At 37.6% G+C, this 15,267-nt stretch overlaps 1 protein-coding gene across 1 annotated transcript; it reads right to left on the bottom strand.

Moving 5' to 3' along the window:
* Window positions 1-207: 207 nt before the first annotated feature.
* Window positions 208-14,689, bottom strand: LOC145270930 (nuclear valosin-containing protein-like). Its single transcript, XM_080126478.1, has 9 exons — window positions 14,512-14,689; window positions 12,386-12,459; window positions 10,495-10,544; window positions 9,006-9,108; window positions 7,851-7,935; window positions 5,799-6,323; window positions 4,967-5,051; window positions 4,375-4,439; window positions 208-882 (listed from the first exon to the last, which is right to left on the bottom strand). Exons 1-9 carry the CDS (start codon window positions 14,590-14,592, stop codon window positions 712-714), a joined length of 1,239 nt encoding a protein of 412 aa, XP_079982604.1. The 5' UTR covers window positions 14,593-14,689; the 3' UTR covers window positions 208-711.
* Window positions 14,690-15,267: the final 578 nt, after the last annotated feature.

Raw genomic sequence — 15,267 nt, 5'->3', positions numbered from 1 at the left:
AAGAAAAGAAAAAGATCTTATATTGACCAGATCAACCCAGGCAAAGCACCTGGTTTGCAGAAGGAGAGAACATAAAATCAGCTCGTATTATTTAGATTCATCTTGAGTGTGATTTTCACGTTTCAGTCGATGTAACCTCCGACCTTCTTTAGGTGTATCTTGTCAAACTCGGGAATGTTTCTGTCGAACTCAGGAATTTGGACATAATTTCAAGTGGAACCCTTTATTTACTTCATAGGGGTAGCATGTTCTTGTTCCATCAGCCATGACTGGATAGTAACTCGCTATTAGGACCTCTATCCAGTCAAGAAAAAAAGTGTCCTCCAGATCTAAAATGCACAAATGCTCAACAATTATCGAAAAATAAAAACTATCTAGAAGATTCAGCAAACATGACAGCTGAAAGCCGACTCCAAATTTGCGACCCACGTAAAACCATGCTGGGTGTATTAATGTCTCATGATGACGTGCTGCACTTGAAAATTTGAAGAGAAAGTGGTCTGGTATTGGCAGGTAAATGTCTTTATAGTGCCTGCCTGCTTCTTCGGGACTGATCACCGTATTCGAGCGCGACGGAGTGTAAACATAGTTCCTTTGCTTTTATGCATGCGTGTGGTCACATTCACAACGTCGTGTTCCTACGCGTTTTTAATAAGGCAGAGATGTTTCAAAGTGGTGATCGCTGGAAATGTTCCTGCCTGTTAAAAAAATTTAAAAAACAAAGATTGTGATTTTTTTTTTTTTTACCCCTGCAATGGCATTAGCCAGTAACGTCTTTCCGCAGCCTGGAGGTCCATGGAGTAAAAGACCTCGTGGAGGAGTGACACCCAGCTGACGATGGATCTCTGGATGTTTCATGTGGACCAGAATTTTGCATATATCCTAGAAAGATGAAAATAACAAAAAAAAAAAAAAATATCTTATTATATTTAGTTGTACAGGTCCGATGTTACCTGGGAACAAGTTGTGTTACAAATAAAACGTTTAAAAGAGAAAAGGGCATCCACCACTAGATTACGAAGTCTGTTTTAAACTCTGTCAAGGCATGATAAGGTCTTTCTAGCATCTCCTGCCTCCTTCCTTGAGGCTTGCATTTACTAATATCCGCGGGCTTAGAACTAACTTAGATGATGTTGAGTCATTTCTCCTTGTAAACACCCCGGATATCTTAGCATTAAATGAAACTAACCTTCACTCCTCCATTCCCTCTAACCACTTTAACATGCCTAGTTATCTCCCACTCTACCGTAAGGATTCGGACAGACATATGCATGGACTTGGAGTCTATATTCGTAACACCCTCCCCCTGACTAGAGAAATAAAACTAGAATCAGAGGACCAGGCCTTTATGTGCTTCAGACTAAATATGCAACACAATATTAGCTACTTGTATTTTCTCTACCGCTCTCCCTCAAACCAAGACTGTACCCTAATAAACAAAGTCTCAGACAGCGTAGATATAGCACTCTCCCTCGATACTAGCGCACAAATACATGTATTTGGTGACTTCAATGTCCACCACAGTAACTGGCTAGGATTCTCTAATCACACAGATGTAGCTGGTAGCGCAACACATAGCTTCTCTTTCTCCCATTCCCTATCTCAGTTGGTTACATTTCCAACACGTTTCCCAGGCCAGCACGATCAACATGCCTCACTTCTAGATCTCTTTCTGACAACGGTTCCCAATGACTGTATAACAAATGCCCACAGCCCACTCAGAAATGCTGATCACGCTGTGATAATGGTAAAAATCAGCCTAAATTCTCACCCTAAAACTGAAGACCCACTACTCAAAACAACGAGGTATTACAAAAAGGCTGATTGGGAAGCCATCAGGGAGCTCATCAGAGATGCCCCATGGCAAAATATCTTAACTCCTCCAGCAGAACAGTGTGCAAATGAGACCACTGAATGGTTCAAAACTGCTATTGAAGCACATGTTCCTGCACGAAAATTCTATAGCAAGCCCCACTCTCCCCAATGGTTTACTTCTGCTTGTGCAGCTGCCATATGTCAAAGGCAGCATGCGTTCCGTAGATTCAACTGACATAAGTCCAGCTCAAACAAACAGAAGTTTATAGAAGCGAGAAATAATTGTAAGAGAATGATAGAGACAGCTAAGACAGATTACTCTGAAACCACCAGAAAGCGCATCGTTAAGCGTAGTTAATAATGGGCAGTCAACTATTCCCCCATTAACAAACAATCATGAGGTTGCTTGCACGGCAACTGACAAGGCTAATCTGCTTGCCAGTCGGTTTGCCTCAAACTCCACACTGAACTCGGTACACCACTCACTCCCTGATTTTCCTCTGCGAACAGACGCCACACTAGACGATTTGAAAATCACCCCTTCTCAGGTACATGCTATTATAAAAAACCTAGACACCTCAAAAGCATGTGGACCAGATCTCATCCCGGCTGTGCTATTAAAAAAATGCTCTGCCGTGGTTGCTCCAGTTCTCTCCAAACTTTACAATAAATGCCTTAACGAATCTTGTTTTCCCGACTGCTGGAAAACCGCCTCTGTAGTACCAGTCTTCAAGAATTCTGGTGAAAGAACTGACCCACTAAATTATCGCCCCATTAGCCTCCTCCCGCTTTTCGCCAAAATATTTGAGTCCTTAGTTAATCAAGCCCTAGTCCAGAACCTAACAGCTGCTAAACTCCTGACTGACAAACAATATGGATTCAGGCAAGCCCGTTCAACAGCAGATATCTTAACTGTAGTTTCTGAACGTATATAGCGTTCATTGGATAAAACAGGGGAGGGTAGAGCGGTAGCCCTCGATATATCTAAGGCTTTTGACAGGGTATGGCACGATGGTCTCCTAAGGAAAATTAGATCATACTGAATCACTGGAAGAATTCATAAAGTAATTAAATCCTTAAGTAATAGAAAAATCAAAGTTGTCCTCGACGGTCGTACATCCAAACAATATGACATAAATGCGGAAGTACCTCAGGGGTCTATCCTTGGACCTCTATTATTCCTGATATTCATAAATGACCTCCCTGATAAAATTGTTTTCGAGATGGGTATATTTGCCGATGACACCACTCTCTATAACAAATGAACACATATCCAAGGAAATGGCAGAAACACTAGAGGATGACCTCCAATCCGTAGTGGAATGGGGACAAAAATGGTTGGTCACATTCAATGCTGCTAAGACTAAGCTTGTTTCCTTCAATAACTACAAGAAACCTTCTCTACCACCAATAGCAATGGCCAAGAACACATTGCCTGAAAGTACTTCTTTTAAACTCCTCGGCCTAACGTTTACAGGGAATATGAACTGGAATAGATACATTGAGAGCATTGCCAAGGCTGCTGCAAGGAAGGTTGGCTCCCTCTACCGTGCTAGAAAACTACTTATGCCTGACAGTATCCTATACCTCTATAAGGCAACCATTCGCCCATGTATGGAGTACTGTTGTCACATCTGGGCTGGTGCATCTGCTGCTTGTCTCTCGCTCCTGGACAGGGTTCAAAAGAGAGTCGCCAACCTGATAGGTCCTGAACTGTCATCTAGGCTTCAGCCTCTGTCCCATCGACAAACTGTGGCATCCCTCTGCCTGTTCTACAAATACTTTAATGGTGAATGCTCTGACGAACTGCAAACACTTGTACCTCCCCGACGTAACTACCCCCGACAAACCCGACAAGCTACTAAGTCTCATCCCTTTACAGTAGAGATCCCTAGGTGCAAGAAAGCCTTTTACTCCAATAGCTTCTTCCCCAGAACTGCTGGTCTTTGGAACTCCCTTCCGGGATTCTGCTTTCCCAACTGCAATGATATGCAGAAGTTCAAGTGTAATGTTAACAAACATCTTTCTACTCTTCTCCCTTCATAATGACCCAGCTAATTAAGTCCCTAATAGTAGCCCCCTGCTTCAAAGTGGCACTGTGCCTTGTTTGGAGTGAAAATTGAATAAAAAAAAAAAAAAAAAAAGAAAAAAAGATGTTGCAATAATACTCCATCATTGGCCGTACCTGGCTTTTATATAGGTAGAGAATTGCATCAGGAGTGAGATATCTACTAGAGCGGTAGAAGGATCCTACCATTTTTCCAGTGGCCTTGGCAATGGATTTGATGCATGTGTTCCATTTCAGATCAGGAGTAAAGGTCAAGCCTAGAAGTTTGTTAAAACATGCAGCCTCCCCAAGACGAGAGCCATTCATTTCAATTGATGCCAGATGGGGATCAGAGTGTTGATGATGTAAAGATAGAAGTTTGGTTTTAGATGTATTAAAAGTAACCAGCCACCGCTTTCCCCATTGTACCATTTGCTCAAGATCAAAGGAGAAAAAGTCAGATATATATATAAGCAGCTACAAAGATGGAAATAAGTAAAATAATTACGTACCAATAAACACTGTTCATTACCTCCAACATCAGCAAAAGTTGTACTTGAAATCTGAAATCCAAACTCTAAAAAAAGACAAAAATAACATAAATTAAAACTCAATAATAAAGTAGAGATATTTCCGATAGTGTTCAATACTAAAATTCTTATTAGTAGAGCAAATATTTTATCATGTAATTTACACAAGCCAAATCTATATATCTATAAAAGTGAACGTGTCTGTGTACATTTCCCTACGCAATAACTCTGTCAATTTTTAGTCTACAGACTCGAAATTTGATATACAGGGTACTGAGATTTGGGAAAATCTATGTGATTGGTTTTGGGCCAGAAATTAAGCTGTTAAGGGGGTCAAAGTTCAACAATTTGACTGTTGACAACCCTACCAAACTCCTTCGACAATTTGGGGTCTACACACTTGAAATTTTAGATATAGGCTTGTATCTGGAGTTGGGTGCTTTCTGGAGCGATAAAACGATCCAATCATTTGTTCAACGACCTTAGCAATAGACTGGATATAAGTGTACCGTTTTAAGATGCAAATTGAAAGTTACTCTAAAGAGTTTTATTAAGAGTTAATCTTAAAACCTACCTTTGCTTTGTGTATTTTTATCTGGTTGTTCTTGCCGTGAACGTTCTGACAATCTCGGTCTTTTTGATGATGGAACATCTGCATCCTAAAAAAATAAATAAGCAGTATTAGTGGCTTTGTTTTTAATTGGAATTCACCACTTGTCTCTAACCTGAAGGATAAGAATTAACAAGCTGAGCATGTGGGGTCCCCCTTTCACAAGTGAAAAATTTACTTTTACCATGACTAATGTTTGTGCAAAATTTTTAAAAAATCCAAGTTGTGATCATTAAGTGCAAACGGATCAATTAAGAAAGATGGATAAATTAAGACCTGGCCAGAGATAGGTTATTTTCAAAGTTAATTTCTAAAAGTCGTCCGATACATACCAGCAACAACTGTCACTGATGCTGTTGTTAAGAAACTTGAATCTGAATGTAGTGTTAAACAGATAGATTCCCAGAGTTTGACAAAAAGATTCCCAGAGTTTGACAGAAAGATTCCCAGAGTTCGATAGAAAGATTCCCAGGGTTCGACAAAAAGATTACAGAATCCGACAAGACATACGTGAAGGTTAGAGATTATATAAACCATAACATTCAAGATGAGAACAGCAGTCCAAAGAATCCAAAAAACAAATCCTCATCTCAAAAATTCAGAAACAGAAGCAAAATCCTCAAATATTTTCAATACTTATCAATCATAATAATTTGCATGAAAGCGACACGTGCAAAATTACGATTAGTGAGATATCGACGGTAGGGGGATGAGGTCAAAGGAACTCAACAATCATGACATGAATGTATACGAAACTATAAGATCAAAGTAATAGAAATCCGAACATTATACCAACCTTGGACGCCTTCACGGCAGAGACAACTTCTGATGTCGCATTCTTTCTCCTCTCATTCGGTTGAGTTGGGGTTACATCATGAGCTGAGAACCTTTTGGAATCGTAAGCTTTCAGTCGATTTCCATCCACCATTTTGTTTTTGGTCAAATTTACATCATCTGCCAAATAAGAACGATTAGTATTGGATTTTTTGTTGTTAGAAGCCATATGTATGGGAGAGTGGTTCATTATGTAAGGAGTGGAAGAGGCGACTGGTGTGGACAAAGGGGTGAGAGACGGTTTGTGATGAGGGCTGGGTGGATGGGATGGTGTCTTCGAGGAACTAGACATGCCAGTGAGAGCAGAAGGGACCGACAGGGTCGGAGATGGGGCCGGAGACGAAACCCGCTTGCAAGGCGTGGAGGTTGGTAATGTCGGTTTTGAAACGTTTGTTTCATTTGGTACTTCCATGACGTTGCTGGATTTTTCCGTCTTTTTGTTATTCTGGTAGATGGAGGTCATGAAGTTGTTCATTGCGTTTGTGTCCTGCGGAAAATACGAAAACGTTAGGAATAGCAAATGAGAAATAAAAAAAAAATTTTTAATTAAAAATAAAAACTCAGGAAAAAATTATTATTATAGTAAATAATTCATATATATATATATATATATATTCACAGACATACATATACGTATATATATATAGAGTAGAACTCCAGAATAAAGCATTAATAAATGGTAAGATGGTGAACATCTTAAAATTTGGAATATAGACTTTTGTCATTTATTTGTTATATGCTCTGTAATTACATTGAGCTTCATAAATTAAAGGATTGGTATATATAAAAGGAGAAATTTCCATATATATATATATAATATAATATAAACCTGAACGTCTGTGTTGTGTCTGGTCACGAATAGGCTCCTATATGGTTGACTATTATAGAAAACTGATCACATATAATGATGTATCGAGACACAGGAATGGGTATGTTTGATCTGGCATAATGATGATTCATTAAAATTGTGGGGTCTGCATACGCGCCTGGTCCACAAAGTATGGAAATAAAAAATTTAAAAAGTAAAAAAAAAACGTTTACAAGTGTTTTTGATATAGATGTACATAATAATACTTTGATAAGTATGTTTTAACTTAAATAGGGATGGTATAATAAAATTGTAGGGTCTGCGTTCGCGCCTCGCCTCCATAGAATGGAAATAGGCACAAACTTTAATAAAGACTTTTCATATCTATCTGCGTAAGTATACTTTGATAATTATGTTTCAGTTTGAAGAAATATGGTATAATAAAATTATGGGGTGTTCGTTTGCGCTTGACCTCCATAGAATGGAAATATGTCACAAAGTTTAACAAGGTTTTTTAATATAGATCCACAGAATATTGTGATAAGTGTTTCAGTGTGAACAGGTATGGTATAACAAATTATGGGGTTTATCTATTTTATGTTTACTTTCATCATATTTTGCTTTGGTTTTGATACCCCCAAATTCGAAGCTATCTCATTACAACCCTTCCTTTTGATAACCTATCATACTTTCATAAATCAGAGTCCATTTTCTGTAGGCTGTTTTTGAACCCAGTCAACGACGGGTACTTTTGCTAGTAATATATATATGTGAAAATATGTTTCTTCAATTATACAATGCTGGCTACATGTATGTATGTATGTCTGTGTGTGTGTGTGTATATATATATGTATATATATATAGTAGAACCCCAGAATATGGCATTAATCTGTTCGCGGGTTGGAATCGTAAGGTGAAATCGCCGTATGGTGGAGGCTAAAAAAAAGTACATATCAAAAATTACAACACAAAATACAGTACAATATATAATACACATGTATATAATCAAATAACATTATAAATAACACTGTAAGGCGGGGCAAATACCGTAACTAGGGGCTTGAAAAACATTGTATTCCACATCGTAAACTAAAAAACAACGTATCCTAGGGCCACCGTATCCCGAGGTTCTACTGCATAGACATACACGTAGTCAATAAAGAAATGTTAACGCAAAAAGAAATGTCGATGTTAAAATGTGAATACCTTGTACATGACGTAATCAGCGTTGTCAGAGGAAAAGCTTTTCTCCGTTGTGTCGCTTTCGGCATCGATGCAATCCTCACTGTATCTGGAGAAGGAAGACGGAAAACCAAACATCAGATCAGAATTTCAAGTTCACACATAACTGGATAGATATTTAGATAACGTTTTTTTTCCCCTGATCGTATTGCAGTAACAAAGTGTCGTTATTTGATTGGACAAGCTAGCTAGTTAGTTATGATAGTCCATCCATCTGGGGTCCTGGATATGACCTAAAACTATATCTGATGGTGAGGCCCCCACCTTGCGGGCCTTGGGGAGTGTGGAACCACCCTTTAATTGCCATTGCTCCCAGGTCCACTCTGACCCTGTTAGGGTCCTAACTATGAGTTAAATAGAATCCGACTTAAAAAACAAATATACTCCATTAAATAATCGTTCCTCAAAATAACTAGATTCGGCATTAAATAACCTGAAAAACGTTGATATGCCGTAAAACAAAAACAACCAACCATCCATGTGGATGACGATGTCTCCATTTTTTTTTAAAAATTGACTCTATGTCTCCGTTGATGACTGTGAAGCCCGATGCGTCGTCTACACTGCTTTACACAGATAGAGCACGGGAAGACAGGATTTGAGTTTGGATGATGAGTGGTCGCCGCTCGTTGGTGTCTCAGTCTGCGACGTTCCATAGCTGCTCGCTCAAAAATTTAATGAAAACGTAAACGAATCTCTTAGTAAACGAGAGTTGCCTCCCTCTGCAAAATGACAAATTGCAAGTCCAATGTAAACAGATTGCAAACAGCGCTTTGTTATTTACATACCGTACTTCGGAGTAATTGCACCAAATCCAGGGGTAATTGCACCAACTAAAAAAAAAAGTGCTCTTTATATGCATGCTTGCCAAAAGAGTACTTTTAACTAGTTGGCGCCACTAATCCCGATGTATAAACACTTTTGCAGTTTTAACAAAAGAGCTACAATAATATCAGGGCGTCTCCATTCACGCTGAACATCTACAGAATGCCAACATCAATATATTAGATATGAAGCAGTCCCCTGTGGAATTTCTACAGGTCCCGCTAGTGTTAAAGAGTTATTTTATTAAAATAATCAATAATCAGTAATAATCAATCAATAACCAGTAATACTTACCGGAAACCACTCTTCTTACTAGCAATGTGCTTCTTTTCCAACTGACTCGTAAAATCATCCGCCTCTTCCGAAGATGGTTCATCCTTACAAATGATTTCGTAGGCTACGCAATAGAATTCAAAACAAATTTAAAAAAGTAGATAATTCTATATTCATAAAGTTAGGTAAGTGGTAGATAAATAGAAAAGCTAAAAAATGTTGACACACACACACACACACATATAACAGTGAACTGCACGCAAGAGCATGCAGACACACCCACGCCCGTATATGGAAGAACGGTGATAAACACACAGACCCGTAAAAGTACTCGTAACAAGAAAACGATTAGTAAAGTAAACGATTAAATAATAAACAGGACAGCAAAAGTTTCATGGGCACGAGCTGCTAAAAACAGCCTATCCTGCCTTGACAGAGTACAAAATAGGCTCCGTGGCCTACTGGGTGATGCCCTTTTCTCTTTCTTGCGAGCCTGTCTTTGTGTTATCGTTACTACCATGGCAGGTGCTTGTCTGAGCTCCAATCTTTGGTCCCCCTCCCTCACCCGTCTAGCTGAAACCACTGTCAAAAATTTGCCCCACTCTTTATCTGTGCCAAAATCAAAACGTAGATTCCATAAACAAGGCTTCTTTCTTAGAAGTGCACACCTGTGGAACTCTGTTCCGGTTGCCTGTTTCCCACCTGACTACAACCTGGATGTCTACAAGTCCAATGTTAACAAATTCCTGATGAACTGCCCCCTTAAGTAAGACACTTTATCAGATCTCCAACACTAACGTACTGTACATGCAATAACCCTTATCTCTGAGTGGCTTCCGGGCCTTGATAAGTGGTGACCACCTTGTAAAAAAAAAAAAAAAAAAAAAGAAAAAGTTGACTTATGCAATTCTTGAGAGTATGTGTTTCGTAACACAAAATCAATCACTTAATTATTATATCAATCAGTGAATCTATTTTGCCCTTAACTCATCAGAAGAAATAGCAACAATTCATCCATGAAAAAAAATCCGAAAATTGGAAAAGAAGCTGTAAATACCTTATAACATGTTTACATTATGTCCTTTTGGAATTACACTGAGCTTCTTAAATAAGGATTAGTATATATTATAAGGAAATAAAGTATATTCTCACAAAAATACACGTGTGTACAGATCACGTTGACACATCGGTTCTTGCCAGATCACCGGAAGGTTAGGTGCTTTAGGTACCGCGCTGAGTCGTAGAAATTTCTAGGTTGATATCAATTTTTTTTTTTTGGCTCAATTAACACCCTTACACACACCTCGACTTTCTTTTTCGCCTTCGCGTCACGGGTTCAAGCCTGCCTACCTACCACCACTTTTTATTTTTTTTTTTTTGCTCAACACACACCTCAAATTACAAAAAATGCGTGCAATTCGTATCCTGATGAAAATAAAAAAAATTAATGATTTACAAAAAATGCAATTCGTATCCTGATAGAAAAAGAAAATGGAAATGTACCACTAACCTCTTTCGACACTTTTCAAGAATGCAGTCCTTTTTTTCCTGTTATAATCTCTGAAAAAAATTAAATGTATAAATAAAAATAAATTAGGTACTTTGCATTTTACGATTTCGCTTGGCCACAAATATTAGAATCAAAACAATAAACGTCGGAAAAATCATAACGACAAATTACCTGTCATCTGGCTGATTTTCGTCTATGGTAGCGAGACAATGACCGTGGCTGATTTAGCGGAAACTAAGGTTTTAACAACGACTAGCGGGTGATCTGTGCGAATAGCAAAGATTGACTTTGAATAGAAAAGTTTGAAAGACGCATGAGGGTCAATGAGGCTGATCGGCAGAAGCTGGAAATCTTTAACAAGAATATCTCTGTCGCATCTTGCTGACCATGTTCCACCTTACCTCGGCTAGGGATGTTTATCCTGTGCCCCCAGAATTAACAGAGATCATACCATTCCTATAATGATCTGGTTTCTGTTGATTGGAACCTTGAGGAGGCTTAAAGCTACTCAAATTCCAGTGAAGACCAATAGCCGCTGCCACGAGAAATCGATGGTAAGCAGCTGTTGGGATAATGCAAATTTATTTGCAAATCTTATCAAAAGAGATGGAGAGTGCTGACATGTTGTCACTCAGCTTTCAGGGAACAGCGCAGGCTGTTTTCAAGGAGAAACTATGTGAAGGCTCCTTGTGAGCCAATAATAACGACAACAACACAGGTTCACAATTTTCAATTTCAGATATACGGCCATGATTAAATGGACCCCTTCTATCTTACCTATTTTTACTGACATATGACGTCAGGCTTCGATGAAAATAGAGTACGTCTTTGTTCGGCCGTCTTCCCAGTAGTTACCTACTCCAGAGTGCCTCCCTGCCCCTCCTTTTTGAGAGAGGGTCTGAATTGCCTCCATATTAAACTGATTTATGCTGGGCCCCCAAAACCAACAGAGATTAGACCATTCCTGTAATGATACGGTTCCGGATACGATTTTGCAGTAGAAGTTTAGTTCTGTGCAGTTCTAAGAGGTCCACCCTTCCAAGCTTTGCCTTCTCTCTTTGAGAAACGGCTGGTTTATTGCTAATCACCGAGGCGCTCTTACCGGAGAATCCCGACAGGGCTGTCCAGACTCTTTTTGCAGATCAGAGTGCCCCTCTTCGGGAGCACTGACTTCTCAATCCCATTTTCCGACCCTGGTGTCTAAGTTTTTGCAATTGGAGAGGACTAAACTCATTCTTTGCCAACATCTCAATCTTAAATTTCTGTCATGTTAAAGCGACGTCTTCAATGATTAGGCATGCAGCTCGTCACCTAAAAGGAGGCGCTAAAGGAGTTCATGAACAATTTTACATAAGGGAGATAATCAACCAAGCAAAAATAAGCATTTTTTTTTTTTGCAAGAGATAATTTGAGACGCCAAACCAATCAATGGTACAATGAAACAATTCCAATCAAAAAAAACATCTTGTTCCCACAAGAGTATAGTCCCGGAAATTGCGGAGGTAGTTTTCAAAAAGGAAAAACACTAAGTAAAGATTCAAGGTCTTGGAACACATTCCACATGACCATACCAGCGTAACAGATTCACCCCCACCCCTCCTTTGTTTTTGTTTTTTTTTTTAACTTGGGAGTCATCATTAATGGCCATCTTCAAGTCTAATGCAAACAAGTTCTTGATGAGCCGTTCCACTTAAGTTAACAAATTTAACAAATCTCCACTACTGACGATTACTATGATTCTGATAATGTGCACTCTTTAACCCTTATCCTCGAGTGGCCTCTGGACCTTGATAAGTGGTGACTCCTATGTAAAAAAATAAAAAAAAGGATGAATCTAATACGCTGGTATGGTAAAAAAATTTAAAAAAATTCAAGTTTGATTTTCGCTTACCCATATGACGACTGCAGATCTCTGGCCATCGTGCCAACACTAAAACTTTTGCTTCTTCCATGACTAGACAAATACTGTCGAAACAAAAGAAACAGAAATCATTATCATATTCAGGGCTTTACATTTACTAGTGGTGGCCATAAAGTGAGTGATCATTATACGTTAAATTATTATAGAAAAGTGATCCCTCACTTTCTTTAAACTAACATTTCTTCATATCTTGGAAACTACTCGTTTGCTGGAATTTTAAACGTTATTTTCATTTTCAACATCCTCAAAAACTTATAAATGTCTTAATTTTCCAAGTTTTTTTTTTCTATAGTGTGGAAAGTCGATTGTCTGCCCCTTGCTGATCTTATATTCCAAACATTCCCAATAGGTGTCGCTAGCAGTGTATCATTCAAAAACAAGATGGAGTGAAGTTTTTCTTCGATAAAATGTTGCATAATATTTGATTTTCTTAAATTAAAAAAATACTTGATCGATTTACGTGATTTTTGGAATATGACATCTTCATGCAGTGACAAGTACGTACATTATAAAGATTTTTTTTCAGATTTTTATAGTAAAAAAGATTACTTGTGGATCATTTATAGACTTGCACCGAAAAACGCAATTTTACCCAATTTTTTTTTAATTGCTTAGAACTATAAATAACTTTCTACTCATTGATTTTTCGTCATTTTTGGATTATTACTATTTTCGCCGAAAATTTTTCGCCATGACAATTAAGTACGTAATATTGTTTTTGGTAAATATCCAGATACGCTACAACAGAACACCGCGCTCATAACGTAAACGGAAGCTACAAAATAGTGGAAAGTAGTTCGTGGGTTCAGGGGTTAATACCATGCAAACGGTAAATTTGCCCCAAGTTTGACTATCAGATTCGTTGTCAGCGACCTCAATTACCTATATAAAAACAAATTAGAGTGGTCTGTGTTCTGTTGTAGCGTATCTGTATATTTACCTCGTTTTTGCTTAAAACAATTAAATAAAAAAAAACTTGATCTGTCGACTCTTAATAAGCATTATCAGCCTTATGTTCAATAACAATTTAGTAGTAAAATCATAAATTTGGATTTTCTTAGTTTAAAAAAACTAATGGATCGGTTTAAGTGATTTTTGGAATATGACATCTTCGTTCTGTATAGACTTTCGGTGCTTCTACAGAATTGGCACGAGATTTTGTAGTCGATAAATGGAGTTTTCAGATTTAAAAAAAAAAACAATGGTCTCAACTGATTTTCTTGTCAATTCTAATAAGTTACAATGGTACCACCTTCCAAATTATACAGTCGAAATTACCTGAATATTACTGAATTATTAAAAAAAAACTTTAATCGTGTTAGCAGGAGAAAAATTGCTGCTATCTTGTTTAAACAAAACGGAAAATTACCTCCCTTTTGAACTCTCCTGTGTCTTACGATCGTTTTCATCAAAGTCTATTGTTTATTTTCTTTAATAAATAATTTTCTACCTTATCGATTTTCGTAATTTTTGGATATAATCATCTTAAAAATACGAGGAATACGTAGATACGATTCTTTTCATGTGAAATTCAGGATTATGGGTACTAGTGCACTTATTGATCCGTGCTGAAATATTAACGTTATTATTTAAAAAGCCATTCTTAACATGGGGAGGGGAGGGTATTTTGTACCTATTGTATAATTTAACCTTACAATTGAATAAAAAAAAAACATATCATAAAACTTTTATTAAAATTGGAAATACGATTTTAAAAAATAGCGCTGATCAATCAGCAAGTGCACTAGTACCGGATTATGATTTTCGAAATTCCGTCCCAATAGTGTTTCCCGATTTTTCCGTGTTTTTTTTTTTTTTTTTTTTTTCAAGTAAGTGTCATTGTGAATATACAAAAAAAAAAAAAACAAAATAAAAGCACCGCGGTTTTATTTTGTTTTTAAGAGCCACTATGCTAAAAAAGAACGAACTCTCATTTATAAATGAATTCATACACAAAAGAAAACATCCTTATTGATAATGTCGAAACATGTGCAAGAGAACACGTGTTCGCATTTTTAGTTGGTGATCGCGAGAAACGATTAGAAATTTTAAAAAATAAAAATGTTTTCTTTTAAAAAAAAAATGGCGTTGTTTACCTGCCGAATCCGTGGAATAAGTTTGGCATCTGCTAAATAAAAAGAATCTTTGCTGGAACCGGATTTCTTTTTTGAACTCATCCTAAATTTGGAAAAGATCGTATAAATTTAGAAAAATAAATAAAATCAAATAGGTTGTTTTAGCAAAATTATCTCCCTTTGACGGTGTTAGCCGAGATTATGTCCCTTATTAAAAATTGTCTTCATCCTATGTGTATTTGTGATTTAAAAAAAAACAAGAGGCAACAATGCCACACTGCCAACACTCTACATTCTACAATCAAGAACATCTCAACTGCAAAATACGACGCACAGCTGATACAACTCTTCACTCCTTCTGTCTGTATGAGATCTTACAGGCTGCCGAAAGAACAGGTTTATCACGAATTAATATTTTTTTTTAATTCGTTAACTAACTTACACACAACTCAAGTAGATGTTGCTCATACAAGTCGATGATACGTCCTTGACAATTAGTTTGACCATATTGGTGGCCTTTTATCTATCAGGCTGTGATATTTGCTATGTTTAGAATGTCCACCCTTCCAGGTCTTGGCTTCTCATAGAGTTTTCTCTGCAACTTCTCTCCCTCTCACACACAGACGTGATGTTACTTGTCTCAGTCTTTTCTATAAATATTATTATTGCATGTGTTCTGTTCCCTGCTTCCTTTGTTCCAGCTCTTTGAATCGGTGGTCTAGTGGTCGTCACTAATTTGCTGTTTTGATGTAGCGACCACTACATACGGTCGAGTGT

Source organism: Euprymna scolopes, chromosome 46, assembly GCF_053919585.1.
Source record: "Euprymna scolopes isolate OS-2025 chromosome 46, ASM5391958v1, whole genome shotgun sequence".
In the NCBI taxonomy this organism is placed as follows: Eukaryota; Metazoa; Mollusca; class Cephalopoda; order Sepiida; family Sepiolidae; genus Euprymna; species Euprymna scolopes.
The sequence above is the reverse complement of the archived record's forward strand: the minus strand, read 5'-3'. Positions and strand labels throughout refer to the sequence as shown.

Excerpts from the sequence above, each read along its gene's own strand:
- LOC145270930 (XM_080126478.1), bottom strand. The coding sequence starts at position 14,592 with ATGAGTTCAAAAAAGAAATCCGGTTCCAGCAAAGATTCTTTTTATTTA. Across the intron at positions 7,936-9,005 it reads AGTAAGAAGAGTGGTTTCCG|ATACAGTGAGGATTGCATCG; the intron begins GTAAGTATTACT and ends TTCCTTCTCCAG. Across the intron at positions 883-4,374 it reads GTAATGAACAGTGTTTATTG|GATATATGCAAAATTCTGGT; the intron begins GTACGTAATTAT and ends TCATCTTTCTAG.